A 25,847-nucleotide genomic window follows, 5' to 3' on the forward strand; every position below is an offset into this window, starting at 1 on the left:
CTGTGTCAGAAATAATTTGGAAGGTGGAAATACAGAGTCAGACCACATCTAGGATTTCATACAGGTCAGGTACAGGAAAGACACTGCCACACAGTGGGAAAGCAAACTAAACTGCATGCTTTTTTACTTCATGCCAGACAACTTCCATGGGAACTATGATCTGTTAAATAAATCAAATGCAGCATGGGGATAGCAAAAAAGGTAACTAACAATATTCTTACAACAATTACCATAAGAAATGCACTTAAAAGGGCATTTGTGAAGGTGAAATCTTTATGTGCAGAAAATTCACTTTTCAAACTGACTTAACACAGTTGTCAAGATTGACAGCATGGATTCCCTACCATGAGAGGTTAGGCGCATTTATAGAGTAAAAGTGACTTATGCTTCCCGATTCTATTCTACATTTGTACACAGTACAGATGAAAGAAAAGTTGACAGCAAGTTGATAGGAGGTTCCCCTAAGCTAACATAGCAGACATTCAGGTCCCAATCTTCTCTTAAAAAAATCTTAAAATTGACTGAAGTACTTGAAATTCCACAAACTAACTGGGAGCAAGACACACACACATCATTGTTCTCTAAAATTGGCTGTAATTGTACATTTTAAAGCAGCTGAAATGCTGGGAATAGACTGCCACAGCACAAATTGTTTTCATAGGATAATTCTAGAAGTTCGGGTTTGTTTTTTTTTATTTCAAAGGCATTCATTATTACGGGCTAAGCGGCAAGGCAAGTAACTATTCACACATGCTGTCATTTCCATATCCTTTACACATTTGATGTCAAAGCCAGAGATACCACTGGAAGGAAATCCAGTGAGATGAAACTGGTGTCTTGCTCTCAGTCATGCCCCAGAAAATTTTCTCTTATCATTTACAATGAAGGATGATCAGGGAAATATGTTCCTTGGCCCACATCGGAATCATACTTCAGGACAGATTTAAAGTTTTGCCCTTGACTTTCATGAGTTTTCAAACACCTTCTTTGTTTTTAAAGAAAGAGAATGCAAACACCTTCTAAGTAAAAAATGCTTTATCCTGATTAGTAGTGGAGCAAGCATCCTTACCAAAGCAAAATGTTGAGTTTGACACTATAAGCATCACATCTCATGAAAGTATTATCTGTAACTGTGCACACTAGGGCATTTCTGCATCTGCCACATAGGATCATCCTGTTTCTCAGACACTGCTGAGATGTATTTTCCTTGGCTCCTTTCATAAACAGCTAGGTCAAATGCACATCTCACCATCACCTATATGCCGCACCTTAACCTTTTCAGTGAGCTGTTTCAACTCAGTAACGCAGCAGAAAGCATCCCCTTCTTTTTTAAACCACGTTAGGTTTGTTTGACTCATTGAGGAAAAAGTCTGATGAGCATGAAGTCAGTATAAGTTGCAGAAGCACATGGTTAGGAACAGGGAGAAGAATGAAAGAACAATGGGGACCTCTCCTTTTTGTGGCAGGAACCTTCAGACTGGCTCAACTAATTTCTTAAAGTTCACATTTTGACTAAGGGAATGATACCGCACCGTTCTCTGAGTGATAAAGAGTTTTCTGCAAAGAAGCAGCAGTATCTGTTGCTACTGTTCCACATTCAAGATGTCCACCCTAAATGCTGAACAGCCATTTTATGTAATTGGTATAAAGTTTATTTTAGCTGCTGTTTCAGAAGCGTTTCCACAATCACTTTGTAGCAGGGTTCAAAACAACTTTTGCATAAATCATAAGCCAGAAGGATTTGAGCCAGTAACCCCACCCTGAAAAAATGGACAAGTCTCTGCTAGCATAGATTCAGCAAAAATGATTTTGCAGGGTAGCATTACAAACCCTTTTTGTTGCAGAATTATCAGATACCATAATTAAATTACCTTAAAGTGTATGATTTTTTATTTTAGTATTTGGGGCACAGAATCAAGACACTCTTCTTACAGTTCCCGAAATCAAAAAGACTTACCCTGGACTCAGTTATACTTCTCCCAGATAAGTAAATAATATGCTGATCCATATTGCACTTAGCTTAGCTCTACTAATATGTATTAAAGATTTTTCAAGCTAGGGCAATTATCTTTATCATTCCATCTTCCATTGTGAAAAAGCAGTTGACTTAAGTTCACTAAGGTAAAAATCAGTGGAGTTTAATATACTGTAAATAAGCAAGCAGAACCATGAAATCAAACTGGATTTGCATACACCTCAGGAATATAATTGAAGTCTTTCCGAAAAGCAAGAGTATTTATATAGGTACATAGAGCTGATGATTTTTTTCTTATTAGAAATAAGTTAGTCTACTGTAAAAAAAACCAGACCAAAAAAACTGTCTTGAAAGCCCACTAAACAGTTTTCACTGAAAAAACTTAGTGACAACAGAAGCATCTTTCATTTCTTTGCTAAGCATCATGAGCACTTCTACAGTACACTGGCAACTGCTGGCTGAGAAAGTCTGAACCTCTCCCAAAACCTGGCTGATCCATCAGTCTGTTGAAGTCTCCGAGGCCAGACACTCACTCTACTTTTGACAAATTGACTGCAAGAAGGCCTACTGGCCACATGTCTTACATGAATGTCATAATCTTCACACGATCAGGTCATTCTCTTGTCTCCAAATCTCAACTCATTCCCTGTAGAGGGTAATCTTTTCAACAAGGTGAACTGCAAAAAGAACCTTCAAAATAAATTACAGACAAATAGGGTCCTCTTGTGAGCCATAATAAATGTACAATTTCTCTGACTGTTGGGCTTTTCAGAGATCTAACTTGGGTTTCCCATATGCTACTGTTTACTGGGGGATCTAATCTCTCTCAGAAACACACAACTACCATTCCCTGATCACCCTCTAGTATTTAATTAATTTGTTCTTCTTTCTGTTCACAAAACTAAAAGGTTAACACAATTTTTTTTTGCATTCCAGTGAGAAAATAAAATTTAAATATCTCAGTTCCGCACTGAATTTATTTTTTAATTTTGGTTCAGCTATTGAAAGCACATCACTCACTAAAATTAAAATACTAAGCATGTGTTTGTGTATGTGCATCTCTCCGTACAAAGTTCAAAGAGACAAACTCATTGGATTAAATGAAACACAAATGCTTACCAAGGTGTGGCCTACATAATTCTTCCTCTTGAAAAAACAAAACAAAACAAAACCAACCCAAACTTGAGCTATCATATATGCTGTAAACATAAGAGATCAGTCACTTAGAAATTTAGTGATCCACAAGCAAGCTTATCAGCATTTCTGTAAATTATGTTCAAATGCAAGATCTTGAAAGTACGACACAAAACAAAACAATCAACAAATTTGAGCTTATTGCCAACTATTCAGTTACAAAAAAGAAAACAAATTTGAAGTTACTGCCATTTGGCAACAGTTACAGCCACTCAAAGTGATCTCACAATTTAAATTCAAGGGTTATATTAAAGGGTTATATTAAATATATTTGGAGTTTCTCTGATTTCCTTTAGCTTTAGTACAGACTTTTGCAGCTTATCACTTTAGGATCAGCTTCATAAGCAATTTGTACAGGTGCCTAATGCCACATGGGTAGATTAAAATTTCACTGAAGTAGCAATGTACATCTCAGTAGTATATTCTATTTTCAGATGCCTCAGTGTTCTGTTAAATCAGGCTTTAAATTCATGGTTTCCTCAGAATACTATCAGAGCAGAAAATTTTAAGTTACAGAAACAATAACCACTTTTAGCAGAAGTCACAGAACAACTACCTAGTTTTAGATTAAAACAGTAAACTTCTTCCCATTGTGAATGCTTTCCTGAAGTTTAAAAACAGATTTTCATAATTTAAATAGTTACTGTTCTTTGAATTTCACTTCAGATCTCATGGGAAAATGAAATACACTCACTAGCTGCATTTTTAAAAACATCCCCTCATTTACATATGAGAACATAACTTCTATAATACATCATATTTTGGGCTGCAGAAGTTGTGTGAGTCCGTGCTCTTTTTAGAGAAGCTTCGAGAATTATAACTTAAAAAGGGTTAAGATACAAGTTTATCTTATAGAAACTGCCACTGTTAGCATACATATTATAGGGATCTTTATCATAATTTAAAGCTATGATCAGTTCATGAAAAAACTTGTATATTTAACATAGATGAAAATAGTAAATTTATAACACAACATTTCGGGTAAGGAGAGGAAGTAAGTTCTATCTATCTACCCTTGCAAATTTCTGGCATAGATTTTGAGGGTTATTTGCAGTTTCAAATCTATTTTTGATAACTATGTACTGTACTACCAGCGCATGATCTGCATCCATAAAATCAGAAAATTGCATGGGGAAAGTTCTTTTGCATCAACAGACCTACCAGCTCTGCAGTAACACATGACATGTAAGGTATGTAATTTAGCATTTCTTCTGCTCCCTCAACATATAATGTGAATAAGCAAAAATTAAATCAAATATCCTGAAACTGTCAATTCAAATGTGCACTAAATTTTAGTGCACTTTATGCACTAATTTTCTTTCAAAAATAAGTGGAGAGCTCCTAAATTAAGCTAAAATGGTTATAAAGCCAAACTTGATACAGTAACTCATTTCAACTTACTACATGTTCAACTTCAAAGCCATACAAAACCAGACAATATTTAAATAAAACTTCTTAATTGTATAACTCCTACATACATTAGATACATTTAACCTGCCTAACCAGTTACTCAACAGTCATGCCCAAATGTAGTTCGTCAACACAGTACAAATAAGACACAATAGTTTCATTTTACATGCTGCCACGTACAGTATTATGCAACCAGCAGTAAAACATTTTTGCAACAGGAAAACAAAGAAACATTTATTGGGGGTGGGGGAAAAGGTACAAAGCAGCAAGAGAACAATAAAAGAGACATTTTTTCCCCATTTTATCTCGTTGCTAAACGCACTCACACACAGAGACAAGCTGACCATGTATGTTCACCCCTCTGCTGGAGGTTATGCAAGAAGCTTCCCAATCCAGACTTTTACCTGTTGAAGCATTTCTTCTGTAGCATTCAGTTTCAACTGATGCCCCTCAAGACAGATTTCTAAGTCCCGGATTTTCTCTCCTTGAGCTTCCACTTGGTCTGTAAGAACACTCACCTGTAATTTGAGAAGAGAAGCACAATGCTACTGAACTGACTGTAACTAAGTTTCAATTACCTTATACAATTAACATCCAAATGCACACTTTAACAGCCAGTTCTCTTTTAAAGTTCTCAATGGTTTAATATTCTTGTGCACTGCAGCAACCTGCTCTACCAAGATAGACAATTTTCCAGCCTTACCTATATTTTGCTTTAACCCCGCCCTCTCAGCCCTCCCCTGATTTTTTTTTATTTTAATATAAAAAGAAAGGGTATTTCTAGAAGAGGTGGAAGACTACCTATAGGTAGCCAGAGTCAGTTTATGGAAAAGTAAAAGTCTTGAAAAATTAGAAAGTTCCAAACAAAAACAGAGGATACTGAAAATATTTTCAAGCATGCATTGCCATTTCAGGTTCCATTGGCATTGGCATTTCAGTCCTTAAAACAGACGGACAATAAAACTAGTCATTCAGAAACCAACCAATTACTTTACTTCTTACATGAACAGAAAAAGAGCTTACTTATCAATAAAGCCTTCTGCAGTTAATAAAGAATGCAATGAGTAAAAGGCATGTTTTAGCAGCAGCAAAGATCTATTCCAAGAAAAATTCCCAGGCTTTGCAAGCCAAAACATGAAAGCAAAAGACGCAAGATACAGACAATGAATCCCAAGAAAAGCAACAATAAGTAATACTGCTAAGGAGCTGTGGGAATGGTGTTAGAGACCAGTGAGTGTCTAACAAGAGAAGCCCAGCAGCCTAACTCAAAGATCACAAAGCTGAAAAAACTCAGGATAACATTAGAAAGATGTGGGGGGAAAAAGCAACAGTTGAATTCCTATATTAAGCAGCACATACACACTGTATATTCATTTTTACTACTTATTAATATGCCTTGATTATACTAGAAAAATGTTATCTCAACAACAAAAAAAAAACACCCCCCCCCCAAATGAACTTATCTGTGTTCTCACATCCAACCCTGCAACACCTTTATTAAAAAAAATAAGTACAGTCTGTGGAAGTGAACCCTTTGAGATGTGCCCTCTATGCAGCGCCTCTAAATCCCAATGAACCAACAACTGAGTTCACTTCAGGGTAGCTGCAGAGGGATTGACTGAGTGAGTGATTTTTCTTTGCTTTGCCTGCAAACATAATGACAAGCATGCCTGGGAGAGGAACATAGAAAAAGAGAAAAAGAGGACTTTTTTTTTGTTTTTGTTTTTGCCTTTAAAGTAGCTGGCTGTAGGACAGAGTACAAATGAACGAAGGACAAGAGAAAATAGGAAGGAGTAGGTGGAGGCAAATGGCAGAGGGATACATCCAAACCTGAGCATGGGGAGTACTCCCTGCAAGGAAGTCTGCTGCTTGTCTACTTTTTTGTTTTGCTCCCATTAAATGAGTGATGGCACACACAGACATACAAAACCCAAACCCCTCTGAGGTCAGAAAGCAGAAAGAAAGAAACAATCCTCTCCTTCAGTCTGATGTAGGTTCCAAAGAAAACCAGTTGCACTTAAATGGTCGGGTTAGGTTCCAACTAGCATTGCAACCTGCAAGGAAAACCGTCTGCTAAATATGACCTGCAAAGGAATTTAATAGAAACTTAGCAGCTTTAGGAGCATGTGTTGGATGTTCCAGTAGTTAGGCTGAGAAGCACATTAGCCACTTTGAGCTCATATTTTCCCCTCTGTTCAGGATCATATCTGCCAGACTCTTCAGAGACTCAGTAGGCTACATACAGAATGTAACCCCAGCATATGCTATGCTGGCAAGTCCATCTTGCCTTAGCAGTGTAACACCTGCAAAAGTCAGTCTGTGGATAATGTATTTTCTGTAAATATAATAAGAGTGAGGCATATTGAAGAATTAGCTAAAAATCAAGTGGTATAAGGGTTTAAAATATCTTTGTGGGAAAAAAGAAACAACAGCCAAGCACCGGAAGAGGTACATTAGCTCCTATACAGTCACTAAACTATGAGAAGGTATCCCAGATGCTGTAGCATATTCAGTCTCCACTACAGTCTAAACACTGGAAGTGGGTCTCAATGTGCACTGTTTGACTCTGCTTTGGTGGACAGAGACAGTGGGCACTGCCTGCCTTGAGCTGCCTCTTCTGCAGCAAATCAGATGCAAGACTGGAGTGCTACCAACCTCATATTCCCTACAGATTACAGACATGGATTACAGTCATTGGCAACTATTCCACATGAGCTACAGAATAGAGGTGCTTTATTTCCCATCACTTTCTCATCCTTCATGCCAATGGTCACACCCAAGAGGCAGGTTTATACCAGATGACTTCCTCAGGCCAGTGTAACCTCAGCAGGGGCTCGCCTGCATTCCCCACATTTGATTGCCTAGATAGAATATAGAGAACTGGTGTAAACCAGGTTTTAAACCCAGCTCTATCTTGGCACCTCTTTTTTCTGTTGTTTTTGATGTTCATCTACCAGAGTGAGGTTTTCACCTATCTTACTTGCCTGGGGTTTTAGGAGTTCTACTGCAATACTGCTCAGCGGGACAGGAAATGCAAAAATATTGACTAAGCCTCCTGATTTGATAGGGGTGTGATGGGAGTCAAAAGGCAACAGAGTGGCAATTCCTATATCTGACTTTACTACATTCCTTTTGAGAAAAAAACTCTAGGCAGGTCTCCAAACATGTCATAAACGCCTCTTCTTCGTTAGTAAACCATCCATTGAGCAACCAACGGCTGGTTGCATTCTACAGGTATCTGTTTGTGTGGATGAAGAAATAGTTACTAAAAATCAGAAGGATAAGAACAGCAAAAGTACATAGTAAGCAGTAGCCTGGAAGAGTCTTCAAGAATTTACAAGCTCTGGAGACCAGCGGTCCTGTTAAATCCACAAAAGCTGATATACTTTGAACATCAAGATTCTGCCAAATCTGTCCAAGCCCACCAGGACACATGACCATCAACAACTGGCTGCATGAACCACATCCAAGAAAACAGTGGCTCCTATATGTAGACAAAGATTATGGGGCTATACATACAGGTGATGAAACAACAGAGGCCTTTGAGGACAAAGCCACAGGTGCATCAGTACAACCCTCTGTTTCTGAGTAAACAGCTGGGATTGGCCTCCTAATTGTTGCTCCAATTATGATTGCTCATGTGTGAGAGTGAACTGTCTGGGAAGTGAACGTACTATGTGAAAAGTTGCTGCCTATTATTAGTAGAATCAAGATGTTAAAGTTAATAACCACTTGATTAATAGAAAGTATTCTAATAAACATATGTTGCCTCCCTGGACCTGACTGACAGAAACTTGGTTTTCATTCAGGAAATTTATTTCTTTTTCCTCTAAATTTGGTAATAGCAATTTTAGTTTCACAGGAACAACAACAAAAAAAGAAAATTCCAACCAAGCCTAAACTTATGTCTCACAAACCATTTACTGTTTATTTAACAACAGCAGTAAATTAACACAAGTGTGAACAGAACATACAGGATAAAACATGCTTACAGAAACTAGTAACTGAAAGTAGGGAGAACACCTACCCAGTGTAGTTTTGTTCGATATAAAGAAAGATATATGCTTATAATATGCTTTTGTAAGCATAAAGAGAATGGATATGCAAAGACCATTTAAAGAATCTCCAGCTTCAGTTTTAAAAAGCAATTAATGTACAGTTTAGTAATAGCAAAAATATCCAGGAAAAAAAAAATGAGTTTTTTAATTTGAAGTTGTATAAGCTGTTTTCCCAGTAGGAAGATTAACATGTGACAGCAGATCTGTTTGAAAAAGGCTTGGTAACTGAGAAACAGGAAACCTAGAAGAACTTACGCATCCATTTTACTTCCTAATTTTCATCATCACACCCCCCAATTAAAGATGGCAGCAGAGAGAACCTAAAAAAAAAATCAACTGGTACAACCTTGCAAATCTGGAATGAGAATCACTACCACAGTACTGTCCTGAGACTCCACAGCGTTATTTAAGTTGGTTTTGTTTTGTTTTCTTATCTTTTCCCCTTTTTTATTCATCTCCCTCTTACTCCTGCTGTTCCCTTCCCCTTTACCACACTATCCCACCATGAAATCAATCAGATGGATTATACATATTATAAATTAATTCCTGATTAAATATTAGTTACATTTGGTGACCTGCTACCACTTGTTTAACAGAAAATACTGTCACGTCAGCTTTTATTCACTGAGTATCGACTACGTAGACAATGCTCTCTTTAAGACATACCTGCAGTATGAGTGACTCTTTATCACCTTCTAATCGTGCCAATCTTTCTTGATATGTTTCATTATTAGATGAATGATGATTCACCTGTGACTGGGGGGAAAAAGCTCCTATGAGAATTATTACAGTTAATATTAGAATTTCAAACAATAGTTAATAAAAAAATTTATATTGAGTCATTGTTACAATATGAAAAACATGCAAAATATATCTGTAGACAAAAACTGTTTATTTTATATTCATGAAACCTTTTGAATACATCTTTCTTTAGCTGGATTTTGAATACTCTCATTTCCAGCAAGCAAGAATGGTATAGGAATAGATTTGGTATTTTCCAGCAAATTACTGTTTCATTGGTAAATACCATTTGAAATATCTGGTCTCAACAGTCTTTTTCCAAAGTCAAGGAACCTTGGTGTTTATTTTTAAATGATAAAAATTGTGGTATGGATTATACTATCCCTAGAAATTACTGAAAGCATACATTTGTTGATAGCAATTAACAAATTACTGAAATTATGAAATTCTTCTCAGCAACTACTATATACTAGAGATAGATAATCACTTAAGGATTTCTAAATGGCTCTAAGGAGCACGACCTTCTAGAACACACTTGTTCCTAACCAAAATGTCCCATTTCCTACGAATTTTAATCCTCCAGAGAGAAAAAACACTGTAAAAAAATATATATACAGATTAATTTTAAAGATTTTAGAAGAGTCCCATTGCTTCTAACCTACTAAAACATTGTGTAACTGTGGGAATGGAGCTGTTTGCTTAGAACTTCAAAAATAACATGAACCCTTACTGGTTAATTTCCCGGTTCCACTGAAACAGCTAACAGAAGAATGCAGCTTCACTGAGTGCCCTTCAACTGCACTAGTCTGCAGATGACTGCTCACTTGTAGTTGCTTGTACAATGGCATCAATATAATTACAATCCTCCTCCCTAGCTCTCCTTTCATTTTCAACTGAAGATTTGTCAATAGGTTTCTTCTTGATTTACACTGAGGTCTACAGGCCCAAATGTAAAACAGATGATGAAAATAAACGTGGTGCTAACTACTGCAAATCAAGAAATCAAATATTTACCCAATGAAAATTACGCTTTCCAAGCCATGAAGTGCTGAACTAGATGTAAGTATGGTACCTTCATGAGGTAAGAGGACCTGCACACCCTTGTCTCTGATATTTTTTGAAAGAATTGAGAGAATCACAGAGACACCAACAAATAGGACTGAGATGTGACTGAAGAGATCATCTGGTTCATTACTCCATCCTAGACCAATAACTATTTCCAACATTTTTATATTCCTACTCCTAAAAACCTCCAGAAATGTACTGCACAGCCCCCACAGGTAATCTACTTAGAATCATTAAAACAATTTTTTTAGAGTCTAACCTGAATCATTACCTCTTCAACGTCAACCCACTGGTTATTATCACATCACCATGTAAAAAAAAAAAAAAAGAGTCCTCCCTGTCACTTCAGAAAATTTTTACCTATTTGAAGACCATCTGTAGATCTCCAATTAGCAGGTCCCTCTCTTTGGACTAAAAAAACCCACAAGTTTTTCTGTCTTTTCCTCACAGGATAATTTTCCAAGATCTATTTTGTTGCTTTTTTTTGGTTCCTCTTCACCAGTTGTTCCTTAACTTCTTCTGAAATTAAGTGCCTAAGAGGAGAGACAGGACTCCAGCTGAAAATAGCTAGAGTGGAGAAAACCTTTTCACAGACCCCTGGGCCATATTCCTTTTCATATTAGCCATACGCTAACACTGATGTATATTCAGCTTAGGACCCATAACTTCCAGATACTTTTTTAATCCTCTTTAATGCTATTTAGCTAGCATCTTGTTCTTCATCCTGTGTTTAGTCACTGTTTCTGCTTGAATAACCTTACACTAGTCTATACTGAACTGCATCCTATTATTTATATTGCTTTCCTATGCCTCAAGCTCTTATCCTTAATCATGTCTTTTAGCATGGCTGCAAAGTCCCTAACTAGAATCATCCATAAATTCACTAAGCTTGGTCCTTAATCCCTGGTTTAGAGGGTGAACAAGAACACTGAAGAACAGAATGTGCAGAATCTCACTTATCAGCATTCACTGTCTGAATAATATTATAGAATAATAGAATGGTTTGGGTTGGAAGAGACCTTAAAGCTCATCCAGTTCCAAACTCCCTGCCATGGGCAGGAACACCTTCTACCAGACCAGGTTGCTCCAAGCCCCATCCAGCTTGGCTTGAACACTTCCAGGGATGGGGCATCCACAACTTCTCTGGGTAACCTGTGCCAGCGCCTCACCACCCTCACAGGGAAGAATTATTTCCTAGTATCTAATCTAAATCTCCCCTCTGTCAGGTTAAACTCATTCCCTCTTGTCCTGTCACTACAGGACCTTGTAAAAAGCCCCTCTTCAAATTTCTTGTTGGCCCCTTTAGGCACTGGGGGCTGCTCTAAGGTCTTGCCGTAGCCTTCTTTTCTCCAGGATGAACAACCAAACCCAATTCTCTCTGCCTGTCTTCAGAGGAAAAGTGCTCCAGCCCATCTCACTTTCCTGCACCTAGACCATACAAGTAGCAAGTACACACTGCTAGGCAGGAAAAGATTTTCTTAGTGACAAAACATACTGAAGTAGATTTTGTATCCTTTCTCCGGCCATTATTTGCTATTTTTTTAGGCTAGATATAAGAAATATACCTGTAACCATTTCAGTAACCACTCCCCCTGGCCTACAGGCACAGGGAGTTAAATTACTGCCAACACACTTTTACATAAACAATGCCATGAATACAAAACAGAATTCAACATTTTTTATAATCAGTAATTAAGAAATAGGTCAACATCAAATCACACATAAGGTATTTTACTACACTCACATTTACCAAATGTACAGCCTCTGATGATGTCTGCTGCACTGAGTGTGAAATATTCTCTGCTGGAAGTCCAATACTCAATGCCCACGTAAAACTTAATGAATCACACCCATGTGAACATAAAAGGGGGAAGAAAAAGAGAATCAACCCTGCCGGCAGGTCAGCTAGAGAGTGCTCAGATAAGAACAGGGAAGTAGAGTAGGCATAAAATGAGCTGCTAAATAAAAGCAGCTGATTGACACACAGCAGTTGTTTAAGACTTGGGAAATCTTTGTGGCATACATAAAGACAAGATAAAATAATGTAATATGAACCAAGGCCATCTGTGGATGGTTGGAGTGCATTCTGTTGCAGTTGTGAAAGTCAGTACTGAGAGGAAACTGAGCAAGTATAGTTAGATATCACATATATCAGCAACAACTGAATATAGGACCTGTAACACTAAAGCAGTAAGACTATAGACAACTTGAGTTGGTGTAAGGGCTCACAAATAATAAACACTAGACCTGTGTAACCGCATGACCAGAAGGCTGAATCCCCAAGATTTTCCACTGAGATGTTATTTCAGCAGATGTAGCCTTAAAGACCAAAAATCATTACCTAGGCTCCACAAATTATAGGATAAATATATTGATTATATTTCTTATAATGAAAGAATGAGTGCAATAGCATAAAACATATAAAAAAGTTTATGAGAATACATGACAACAAAGTAGAAAGAGAGATATGCTGAGGCAAGATGGTTGAAATTATGCTGATGACAGTACCACTGCAGATGAAAAGTCAAGTGTATATCATAAACATTTTGCCTAAGGGAGCTGCAAAGCAATTTCTTGAAGCACCTGTATTATAGACTCCATAGAGATTTTGGATATAGTTTAATGCCCATCAGATACTAACATAAAACGTTTCCTGAAAAGAGTTCCAAATCAACTGTTTATCCCTGTTCTAGAAAAATTAAGAGTGTGTTGGGGGGGCAGAGGGGGGAAGAAAGGAAAAAGGCTTTGCATTCCATCACCTGCTTCAGCTTCTTCATCTTTAGTTTCCAAATCTCTTCTCTGGAATGTGCTCTTTACTCCAACCGGGACTTAGTACTGGTAGCTGCTGGAAACTTCCTGAAGTATCACTTACATGATCCAGTTGTTACAGAGCCCTTTTCCAAGAAAAAGGCTTAAATATTCCTCCAGAATAAATGACACAAAAAAGGAGACTTTAGAGTATGACTCAACAGCTTTAACTTAAAATGGGGATAATCAGCAAGAATATAAAAGGGCATGGCAAGAAAGGGAAGAAACGTTTTAAGTGACATAGTTCACTATCTTAATTTTCACCAGCCTTCTCAGAGCCTAGTAAGCAGGAGCGTTATGTTTTTCTTCATTTTATTTAATAGGAAACAATTCAGAATGTAGTTTATTGTCAGAACAAACCACCACCATTGTAGAGAGCTTCTGTAGAGATGTTCTGTTCAGAAGCTTCTGTAACAGAACTTCTAGCTGAATCTTGATAGGCTGTACAAGTAAGCCCCTTAAAGCAAGCACAAATACAAGATAACAAAATTGAATGCAAGCCAATTTATGTTCTTGTGTACTGTTTCCAACACAACTCAATTTAAAACAAAAGATACCACGACTGAAATTTATCAGCAAGCAGTTACACAGAAATCTGTCACTAATGCCACAGATCTCATACTGGGCTGTTCAGTGAGGAGGAGCTGGGAAAAGAAAACTGGCAGTCGGAGTGGTGATTTGTAAGCTTTTTCAACAAGTCAGCCGCCTTTCAGAAGACAGATTATGTCATAACCTTCCTCTCTTCTTATTCAGTCACATGAATCACCTTCAGTTCCACTGATAATTGAGTAAGATGCCTGTGGCAACTATAATACTTGTATTAGTGGAGAACATTAGGGGCATGCTTGATATACTGTCTTCTGTTGTAGTTTAGTAGCTGAAAACAAAGAGTACAGCCTGCAGAGATCAACCAGTCAGTTTTCCCGCAAACTACTAGCAGCAAACAGACTGTAGTACTATATTTCAACACAAGAAAGTATAAACCATAGACTTATTCCAGCCTATTTGGGGTTGATAATATCTAGAAGAGTGGGGACTTTCCATTTCTTACTACTCCTTTGGGTCAGCAGAATTGATGTTATGAGTCACAATAGTTGCTATTGTGTAGTGATGAGCGAGTGGCCTACATAGTAAACATTTTTATTTTGGCATATGACTATGGATGTAATACAGATTTCATCTCTCGTCATGTTAGTGCTGCCTCAGATACACACACATTTGAATATATGCACATTCACTCAGTGTACCTGGGGAGGAGGAGAAGCTGGAACATGATTTCTGGATCTGTAATTCTTGCCTTTCATCTGGTGGCAATTAATAAATCAGCAACAGGATTTTCTGTTTGCTGTTTTTTCTTGGTGGTTAAGTGAAAGTGGCAGCCACTTTGAAAAGGTTACCACCATATAGTTGGAAATCAAGTAAAGACAGAGGTAGGTAAATTTCTGTTGTCCTTAAAGTATATACTCAAAATTCTTTTGGTTTAGTTTGTTATTTTTTTCTAATTCTAATACCTATTTTCTCCTTCAGACAGTTACATTACTTAAAGGAAGATATCCTCAAAGAAGTCATAAGATTCGCCTTCAATATTGAGAGCTTAATGGCTATAGCATGGGTTTGATTGCTTCACCTCTTGCTAGTAGAGCTTATCAGTAGCATCCAGAAGAAAGGAAAGAAAAGCATAAGAAAAATATATACCTGTTTCAGGTCAGCCATGAGCTCTATGCTCCATGCACTTCAAAGGTAAGTCTAAAACAAGTTACAAGAGTAATCAGACACCTCCACTTCATATGAAGATGTCTCCCTTTCAAAATAAGACATCATGCCAGTGTACAAAGTTTTCCAGTGGCAAAAGACCTTCCATTTTGCTACACTCTATCCACTACAGTACAAATAGGTCAGAAAATTTACAATGCGCTTAGACAGTCCATAATACCGTCTGTAGTAAAAATTAGCATTTATGCTCTTGATGCTTGTTAATAATTTGTAGCTATACCTCCATGACTATGTACCAAAATGGGGGTTTTGCTATTTTCATTTGGAATGGTGTATTCCAATTAAGGCCAAATGGAAAGATAAGAATAAAGCAACAGGACAACAGACGAAATTGTAAGTGAACCCTCCAACTAAATCCTTTGGGAGAAGCAGATAAAGTTTTCTAAAGATGAGCCACTTTCAGCTTCAGGTGTGTGTGCGGGGTCTCAGGTTTCCTAGCTTGCAACAAAAACCTAACAGTGACACATTTATGCTTAGGCACTGTAAAAGAACTCAACATCAGTCATCTGCAAAACACTTTCCACAAACTGCTCACCAACTGCTTTATGAGAACTATGGTGCTGCCTTAGCTATAACAGCGAAAATGCACTTTACATACACAAGAACTTTTCCATATCATTCTAGAAATAGGCTGCTGAGAGACGTACCTCCCTTAATTATTGTGACCTCCTTATCCAGGCTTCATGTATTACTAACAAGGTATCCTCAAATATCAGCATTGGTACAAACTCCTATACCACTGCATCTTATGGTACTATGTGCCTATGTCAGCTTCTGAGACAGGATAAACTAACTAGGAGAGTTCTAAAATTGCCGTCAAATTATTACATGCTAAGAAGTACAGTATAGCTGTACCTATTGCAGAGTTTTATCTTTCTGATATTAGATAAGAGATTATCAGAGAAAGTTCTTTCTCTTGTGAGAAATACTACTGCAGACTAATATTTTTTTATTACTGACAAAATGGACAAAAAAGCGAAATAGAGAAAAAACAGTAAACAAAGGAAAACACATTAACTGTGCTTCATATACAAGTGAGACAAGGCTAAATTGTGTTTTGGCTTTGTGCATCTGCTCTTAGATTTTGCTGTCCATGCTTATGGCCATTCTTGGCACAGCATTTTCACAAGGTATTTTAGCATCAGGAAAGCCAGTGGAAAGAGCTCAAGTGTGGTGACACCTTATTCCAATTTGATCAAAATACTGCTTTGTTGGCTGTGACGCTACTATACACATTATGTTACTGCTTAAAAACAAATCCTCTATTCTAAGCATATGAAAATACCAGTTGTATCTGTCATTTCGCCTGCCTGGATCTCGTGATTTTTGTATTTGTTTGCTGCCGTAACACAGTCCAAGCCACAGATACCATGCAAATCTAGCTTAGCCAACCACTGCAACATCAAAACTGATCCTGATTTCTGCTAGCAATGAAATTTGACCCAGCTCCGGCACAATTCACCAAGGGTTTATGGAAGTCTATTGCAGTTACTCTCTGCTAAGTGCCATTTGCTACTCTGGAAGGGGCTCGTACTTTCATTATCAGCCAAAAAGCAACACTTTATGATTGCAGGGCCTGAAATCTTTATGTGCTATCACAGTCAGTGCCAAACATGTGACATTAGGAGTCTCAAACATAAGAATTTAATAAGCAACTTAGATTGTTTAAACTTTTTTTTTTTTTTTTTACATCACTTGTCAAAGGAATTTGGGAGCAGACTGCCTAAGTTCTCCTGGGAACAATGCAAGATCATGTTCAGTTCCCTTCCCCCACATGTGCTCTCCCCCTTAAAGAGCTTGTAAGAAAAAGCAACAGTACTGATATTCTTCTTTGAGTACCTTACCTAAGAGGATCGCATGCAACAACAGTAACAGCATTATTAATTTCTGTAAAAGCCTGTGCTACATTTGAACACAGTATCCTTTCTGAACACAGTACTTGAAAACCTTCCTGAAGACACCCTCTGTTAACCCTTCATCTGTGAACATTTTGGTGTGAGGCTTTCTTCACTGAAGCTACTTCTTGAGCCCTTTCTCTATGTTATTGGCCTCAGTGTGTTCACCGAGGACACACACAACCTGATAACAGCACACTGCAAACCTGCCTTCTAGAAATTAGATTTAAACCAGGAAGCAGGGTGGCAGACACACTGTATTCAAAACCTCATTTAAATAACAGATCTAAAAACCCAGTAACAAGGTATTTAGCTTTAACTACACAAAGCACAGGTTAAACTCACAGTATAACATTACCCATTGCTACTTCCTGCTGTCTCATCTCCTTCACTATTCTACTCACTTTCTATTTAATCCCATTCACACTCCAGAAATGTAAGTTTCCAGAACCTGATGTAAATGTTTTGTAAACATTAACTTCAAGACTCTCAAGCTGTTATTAAAGACTGACATTATAAAATGAATGTTTTATATTCATTCAAGAAACTACCCAGATTAAAGCCCTTGATCGTATTTCACTTAAGAATTTACCTACATTTTGTTTATACTAGTAGAAAGAAAAATAAAGTGCATGCACATACGTATCCACATGTGTTTTAGTCCAGTGCCATGCAGAAACACTAACATTAATGGAGTGCACAGAATTTGCAAGAAAATTACACACAAGTTAAAATTGATTTTAAAGGTAAACAAGAAAATGTGCTGTTTATATGAGACACCAATTAATATTGTAATTAAATATAGTCCACTGTGAAGGATTTATTCACATCCTATTAATGGATTCCAAACATTGACAAATAAATACTTAAAACTCTAAAAGCTGACAAGACAACTGTACAAACCTACTTTTTTCTTTTGGAGGTAGACAAAAACAATTTCATGCAGTTAATCCCTATTCAGACAGTTCATCACAAAATCTGGATTTAAAAAAAAAACCCATCATTTTGTCAGAGTAACATGCAGAGGAAAAGAGTACCACCCTTTTTATCCAAAACAAAGGCATTCTAAAAGGTCTCATACAGTTACCCTGACGAAGAATTTATTAAGTAAATAACTAGTGCAAGAAAATTTTTTTCATTTTAAAGCACAATATGGTAAACAACATAATCTCCTTTTTTTTTTTTTTGCCAGATTCCCATGTAGGATTTGCTTTGTTGTATTACAATCTCAGGAAAGCATGAGCATTTGCTAGAGAGTATTGAAATTTGTTCAAAGTTTGATCCTGAAGTTTCATTTTTAAAGACAAAGACAGCTGACTCTCTCTCCCCCCCACTTCTCCCCCAGCCTCCTCCTCCTACATGAAGAAATGTCTTTAATTTATTTCTCATAAAGAAACTTACAATATTTTATGTCTGAGGCACTCAGTAGGTTTCATTTTGCAAAGCTGAGAGTTCTGACCAAGATTTCTGAAGTGCATTTACAAAGAGAAAACAAAGCCCAGCAGATCACTTACCCTCTTTAGCCACGTGAAATGCTTGTAAATATCAATCTCACCATCCATGCTTTGGGCCCATCTCAGCAGTCACATTCCCAGGGTTAAAAGAAACTTTTGGAAGCAAGAACAGTGCTTTGTTCTACAGGATATAGCTGTGACTTCTTCCCTTTTCAACCCACAACTTCCAAAATCTCAAAAGCGTGCTCACATTTTAAGATAAATCTTCTGCCTCTGTCCCAGAGTCTTACCCCGAATGCTTCTCCCAGATGTATACATAACGCACGACTGTATAAACTTCAGGCTCTCCCCCAAACATCTGGGTTTCTTAAATAGCAGATCAGTTAGCAAGAACAATGCAACTTTAAAAATGTCAAAATACAACTTGCTAAATGATCTTTAAAAAAAGGATCTTTCAAGAATAGTATATATCTGCAGAAACTGTTCCCGTCTAATGCTGAATAACAAGCTAAAAATGATTAAGCTGTCACTGAGAAACTATTTGCAAGTAATGCTTTCTCTGGCTTTCTGTTTTAAGAGTGGCTGGAACTCATTACCAAAGACCCCTATTTCCTGTCTCTGTTTTACTCCCACTTTATCATAACACTACTCAGACTTCTCAGTTTATTTCAGGATCAGACTAAACCTAAAAATAAGTTCTGCTCTTTGAATTACTTGCCTGTCCTCTCAAAAGACATTACAGAAGAAGAGGAATTCAAGGACGATCCTGTGGATAAGTTAATTACCCCATAAATACGGCTATTGCCAAAGAGGCAATTTTCCATCTTAACAGAAGATGATGATACACTTTGAAGACTTTTGTTTGTTCCTGCTGAAGCTGAAGTCTCATAGCACAGCAACTTTTCAAACTTGCCACACCAAGATAAATACACATGCAAAGCAATGCTCTGGCATGAAGGGAAGTTTAAAAGTGTTGCCTGTTACTGTGGTGTCCTCTAGTGCCTCCACACAGTAGTTATTATTAAGTTCTAGTTTTTCCCAATAACCTCCAGTTTACAATTTTTTATCTCCCAGAAGATAAAAGTGGGTTTGGCCTTAAAATGAACAACTGATTGTTGCACACACAAGGACAATTTCTTGGGCAATGCCTACTGAGACCAAATGTGATTCACGAGAATCACAGCTGAAATTCTTGTGACGATCTCAGAGCCTACCTCCCCATTTTATTCAGTTTCTATAGCCAAACCCACTCCTGCATTTAAGGTGAAGTAAAACAGCATTTTGGAAGAGCCAGTATCAAAGCTGCCCACCATTCTAATGATATATAAAAAGAACTCAAAGCTTAAAGCTGTATAGTGCCCTGAAAAGCAGTTCTTGTAGGGACCTGCCTGACCTAGTCATATACTCACATTCCAAACTTGTGGAAGTCACAGATATGTGAAGGAGGTTCTGCAAGGGATGCAGGCTTTTATTATTTCAGCCATCCTTGATATTTTTGATTTGATGGATCTGTTTTTAGAACCTTCAATAATATAAATTAAGAGGGAAGGATATAAACCTAGACTTCCAGCTGTCTACATGTATTCATTACCTGTTGTTAATTAAAGTCACAACAATGACTTTTTTAGTTTTTAGGAAGTTAGTGCTATAAGTCCTCCCAAGGTGCTAGGATTTACTGAAATCACCAGTAACTGTGACAAAATAAATGGCTGTTTCCAAACTACCATGCTACAAGACAGATCTGAAGAGGGCTTGAGTTGCTCTGTTCATACAATGTACTTTATGCTGGGCGGAGAAGTTTTTATGCTGTCTTAAAGTTGACAAGAGCAGCTATTTCTTGACTAGCTCACACCATCTGGCAAAAGCCTTAGTACGTTGTCCATTAAAAAAAAATCATAAAAATTATGATGCACTTACTATAGTACACTTCTCTACGCATGACAGCCCCTGACATGGCTGACAAACTAAAGACAGAATAGGGATTTTCTTGACATTAAACATGAACACCCTACAGCTTAAGACATTTTTTTCCCCAGAAAACTGGTTATCTAATTACGGATAAAACCAAATACATCAAACTTGATCTCAAAGTACTGCATATCCCATAGTACCATCACTTCCAAGACTCAAGTTCCAGATTTCACCCATTTCAAAACACAGGGTCTAAGACTATCACTTCAGGCTCATTTAGCATACCCTCTCTTAAAACATACCACCCCACATCAGCTAATGATTTTGGGTTTCATTTAAAAAAAAAAGTACAGAAAAACTTTATCACTCCACTTACTAGTGCCTCAGTGTAGCATCGGCAGCTAGGTGAATATCCGTTTCCCCTCTTAAAAGGATTTTAAACTACAAACATACTTTATTTCTGCCTTGTCATTCCTCATGAATTTCATGCAAAGGCTTCTAGATTCTGCTACAGTCATTCTTCCTGATTAGAAGGTAAACGTGTCTGAATTTTCTGCATCTTATCAGCCATGAATGTTGACAACATACATTCCAGGCAGTCACATGTTCCCTTTTAGCCTGTCACCTGCATGCTGAACTATGTATCCTGCTTGAGCTTTGGCCTGAAAGAGTTTCAGGCACCAACTGAATGCGAATCGATTGTGTTGTTTCCCCCTTCCTCCCCCCAGATTTGCTTAGAATGCTTTTCCATTTCACTGGAAAAGCAGGTTAGCTTCTCCAGGCAATGTGAAAATCAGGGAAATATGTTGCAATCTGAAGATTGCTTCACCGGGTTTCCACCGTATTTTTTTCTTATTTTCAAGAAATCCATGTCCCTGTGTAGTTCTTTGCCAAACACTAACTTCTAGTTCAGCGGAGAATTAAAAATCATACAACTAAAACCACCCACGATCACTGCAGTACTACTACACTCGAGTGTACCCTGAGAAGGACCTAGCTATTACCCCCTTCTCCCACCATACTGTTTATTTCTACAGTGTCATCTTCAAAAATGAATGAAAACACTCAGCACGGCAATATAAATGCAATGGAGGGCACTAAAATGCTTAAAATTAACAAAGTTTTTATATTTCACAAGCTGTATGAAAATTCATCCAGATTTATTTGCCAATTCTGTACTTTCATAGAAAACTGCTGAGCGCTGCCACTGTTGATAAAACCAAAAACTCCATCTGCAGAACACCAAAGGTGCTAGGCACATGAATGTCTGCTGATCCATAACCCATAAAATCTTCTCATCTAAGTGATCCATTATTTTCTTAGTCAGAATGTCAAATATTTCAAACAAGATTTTAAATGTTTCAAATGGTAAACAGACACATCATAACAGCTTTGAAACTGAAAGTAACAGAATGCTTTAAACAACCAGTTACACTTCTCATGTCCCTGCATTCCAGACATATGATAAGGCAAAAAAACATTCACAAATCCTATTAGAACTATGGAGGCAAGGAGTCTGGAGTATTCTCTCTTCTGCTACCAACACCACAGCTGAGGAAGCAGAGAGTTCTTTGCCACCACTTTCCCTTCTCTCTCATCCATCTGAGATCATATGAACATAATAAAACTATATTTATTACTGCTATTTTAGCAATTTTGATTTTTATATAATTAATCTGTGCTAAAACACAGGGTTTTGTGATGTTTCAGAGCAGCACAAACGCAAACTGTCAATAGCCTTCTTGTATTGGCATGGCATTGCCTGGGAGGTCAGAGGCCACAGGAGTATGAAGCAGGGCAGAAGTTCCCCAGCCTCCATCAGGTCCCGATCACTGGAGCATAGTACCTCTCTTCCTTTTCAACAATAATTTTTAGATCATTATGGTTTCAAAACCCATCAGCACCTGAAAATACTGAAAGAATATACACTCAGTTTTTCAGGCCAAGAACTGAAATGACCAAGCATGCGTCTTCCCAGCCTCATCAGAGAAATCTAGCTGAGTACAGACCTGCAACAAAAATTTTCTCATTCCCAAGAATTAGTATAAACTTTTCCTACATCCATTACTCTGTGCTCTTTCCAGTTCTAGCATTTGGGCTGCCTTGGAAACAAAGGGATTAGGACCAGATTTTAAAAGGGAAAAACTTCCTCAGCATGCCAATTCACACACCTGCGATTCTCATGCTGGAAAAAAATGCAAGAGCTTTAGAGTGAAGAAAGAGAGAATATGAGAATATGCCTGCACAGGAATACTTATACAAAATAAAGTACTTTAAGTATTATAAAAAGTATTTATAAGTATAAAAATGCTTATAAAAAAAATTCAGGCCACTTGTGCAAAAGATAACAGAGGAAGAAATCTTCATTTACATGATGAGGAATGGCTCCAGAAATATTGATGAATCATTTCCAACAAGATAATTTGTCTTGGAGTCATGACTAACTGATACAGAGGAAGGCCACAAGGATGATCAGGGGACTGGAGTACCACCCATATGAAGACAGGCTGAGAAAGTTGGGGCTGTTCAGCCTGGAGAAGAGAAGGCTGCGTGGAGACCACATAGCAGCCTTCCAGTATCTGAAGGGGGGCTATAAGGATGCTGGAGAGGGACTCTCCACTAGGGACTGGAGTGATAGGACAAGGGGTAATGGGTTAAAACTTAAACAGGGGAAGTTTAGATTGGATATAAGGAAGAAGTTCTTTACTGTGAGGGTGGTGAGGCATTGGAATGGGTTGCCCAGGGAAGTTGTGAATGCTCCATCCCTGGCGGTGTTCAAGGCAGGTTGGACAGAGCCTTAGGTGACATGGTTTAGCGTGAGGTGTCCCTGCCCATGGCAGGGGGGTTGGAACTAGATGATCTTAAGGTCCTTTCCAACCCTAACTATTCTATGATTCTATGATTCTACATCTAAGTGACAGAGAAAGATGAAACTCTTGGAGCAGAAGGGAATGAAATACTGCATTCTGTACATGAGCATATTTGCTTTACTTGTTACAATTAAAAAAGAAAACAAACAGGTATCCTGGGAAACAGACTAGAAATAATATCATACGTTATGTTATATATAATGCTATACTTCATGTATGTTAGCACATACATAAACAAATAGTTCTTTCCCACCACAAAATGCACTCAATCCTAATGGTTGAATTCTTTGATTAAAATCTGTATTTCAGAACTTATCAGGCTTAGATGGGCATTAGTTCCAAGCCAGCATGGTTAACCCTCATGCTTACTGCATATTCAGGGAAGGGGGAAGGTAATACTTTAAACAGGTGCTGACATCTTTGGAGTCATTCCCATCCGCAGGCTGTATGATATTAGGTATCTCTAGCAGTACTATGTTTCTGGTTACTGCTCAAGTAGTAACTAAGCCCCCTTTCCTTGCCTTGCATAAAGACTGTATTACCAATATTTAGATGAAGTTACTGTTTATTAATTCATTCACAGACATTTGCATTCTTGGCAGTTTCAAACATTCTTTGCCATATGCTAAAATGCCTTTTCCAGCCCAAGTTCCTGTGACTTTTTGCATTAAACTTATTTAGAAGAAAATGTAGACACCCACCAAATTTTCTCTTCTACACAGAAATCTTTACAAGGCCTTATTTCTGATAAAGATTATACAAATGCTTGTTATTTCCTTCTTAAGTATTTTGTTATTTCAGGAAAATGTTTATCTACTTGTGAAGAGTAGCAGCATGCCAACATGTTGTACAATATGTCTAAAATAAGCATAACTTGTTTTCATTTTTGAAAGATCACAAAACCTGAAAATATATTTAGTTGCACTTTAACTAAATACAGGTCTGTTTATTACTAGTCTACTATTCTAAAACATAACAAAATAATGTTGCTGTGAATTATATTACTGCTACGTTTGTCATAACTTAACATTTAGCAATTGATATATGTCAACCTACCCAAAATCTGTGAAAACTGAACAAAGATTACCTACAGAATTACTTCAAACTACCTTCAAACTGCCGTTCCTCTGACATTCCAGTAATACCTTTTGAAGGACATGTGAAAAGAAAATTTTGCCTCTTTGCCTCTGGCCCTTATAAATAAATAACTTATCTGTCAGTACCAATGTTTAATGAAATAATTCTCCCTTGCTGATCCCTTTGTTAATTACTTCATGGAAAACACTTTTCCAATGTTTTCTCTAGCTACAATTAAAAAAGCAGGTATTTCATAGCAATTACATTTACACATTAATATTTGTTAAATTAATACATTGTATCACATTTAAATGAGTGACTAGCAGTGCATCTGCAAATTCTAGCAGCTGATCACAATCTACAATGAAAAGGGACACCATGCATAACATTACACACAAAAGGAAAGATGAACTAATGTGATATTCAACCACCTAGTGTAAAGGAAGGCACCAAAACTAACAGCTGAGTTAGATAAACAGAACTGAATGAATCATATTCATGCTTTTGAAGGCTAACCTGCAATTTCTGTGTACAATCATTGCCTATTATATAGTCCTCTATTTCCTCTGACAGTATCAATGTGTGGATACCTGTGTAGGTGAGGATTGCATCCAAGGGCTAAGCATCACAATAAGTCAGTAGACTGCCTTGAAATCTTGGAAAAATTAACATATAAAAATATAGGCCTTGCTATTATAACCAGAATGAAAGGTGGTAGCCTTTCTTCCATGATTAGTCTAAGCCTAAGGCTATAACACAATTCTGTTTAATTACTTCTGGTCATTGTAGTTCAAAGATGTCTCTGTTGAGCATTACTGACTATTACAAGGGTGAAAGAAAATGCCAAAAACTAATCTCACCATGTCATTTTAAGAAAGAGAGATCTACATCAGCACTACTCACTGCAAAGGTATTTTAAGCTTCTATTAGTTCTTCATGCAGAGAAGACACTCCTACCTGTGCTGACAGCTACTGCAGCGAGCAGTCACAGTCAGAGATGATAGGGTTGACTCCCAGACAAAGCAACCACAGAACATGAAAAAAAAAAAAAAAAAAAATCAGGCCCGACTTAGAAGCATTCCATGCAAGCTGTGTACATCCCCTTTCCACTAGCTCCGAGGCACTGTCTAGTATTTATATATAGCTGCACACATTAAGAACACTGCTGTTTCTTGTGTGCTGTGAATTGCTCTAACGTGCTTGGGGAACCCTGAGAGGACTAGATCTTCCACTCCAGGGCTTCCTTGCATCATTAACTCATTGAAAAAGAGCGGGAGCACAGCAGAGGACTGGGTCGTATAACTTTTCAACTCTGACTACTGCTCAGAAAACATATCCATCTAATGTTTCAAGCTGGCAAAAATAAACATGAATGCTTTTGGAATGACAGCTTTCCTACACTGTCCCAAGTGGGCTCTACTGGTCCATTTTCAATTTAACATGTGTTAAAACCTCTTGGCAATGGGAAGATTCGGCTATATATATCTCCATCGTGACTCTTAACAGTTGAGTTCTACAGTCAAACCTACCAGCAGATAAATACAGTGGCTTTAACTGGCATTGCTCAGAATATAATATCTTCCCGCTCAGCTGTTGCTGAAAAATTCTATTGATAC

General features: G+C 37.5%; 1 protein-coding gene across 1 annotated transcript in view; it reads right to left on the reverse strand.

Annotated features, from left to right (window-relative positions):
* The window catches only part of PPFIBP2 (PPFIA binding protein 2), an 89,241-nt gene that overhangs the window by 40,522 nt on the left and 22,872 nt on the right, over nucleotides 1-25,847 (reverse strand). The window contains exons 3-4 of the mRNA XM_062620203.1: nucleotides 9,304-9,393; nucleotides 4,984-5,097 (exon numbers count right to left, since the gene is read on the reverse strand). Of these exons, the coding sequence (XP_062476187.1) occupies nucleotides 4,984-5,097; nucleotides 9,304-9,393 (204 nt within the window). The remainder of the gene's footprint in view (nucleotides 1-4,983; nucleotides 5,098-9,303; nucleotides 9,394-25,847) is intronic.

The sequence above is a fragment of the Pezoporus occidentalis genome, unplaced genomic scaffold (genome assembly GCF_034315485.1).
Source record: "Pezoporus occidentalis ecotype Australia unplaced genomic scaffold, CSIRO_AGI_Poc_V1 ctg22, whole genome shotgun sequence".
Lineage (NCBI taxonomy): Eukaryota > Metazoa > Chordata > Aves > Psittaciformes > Psittacidae > Pezoporus > Pezoporus occidentalis.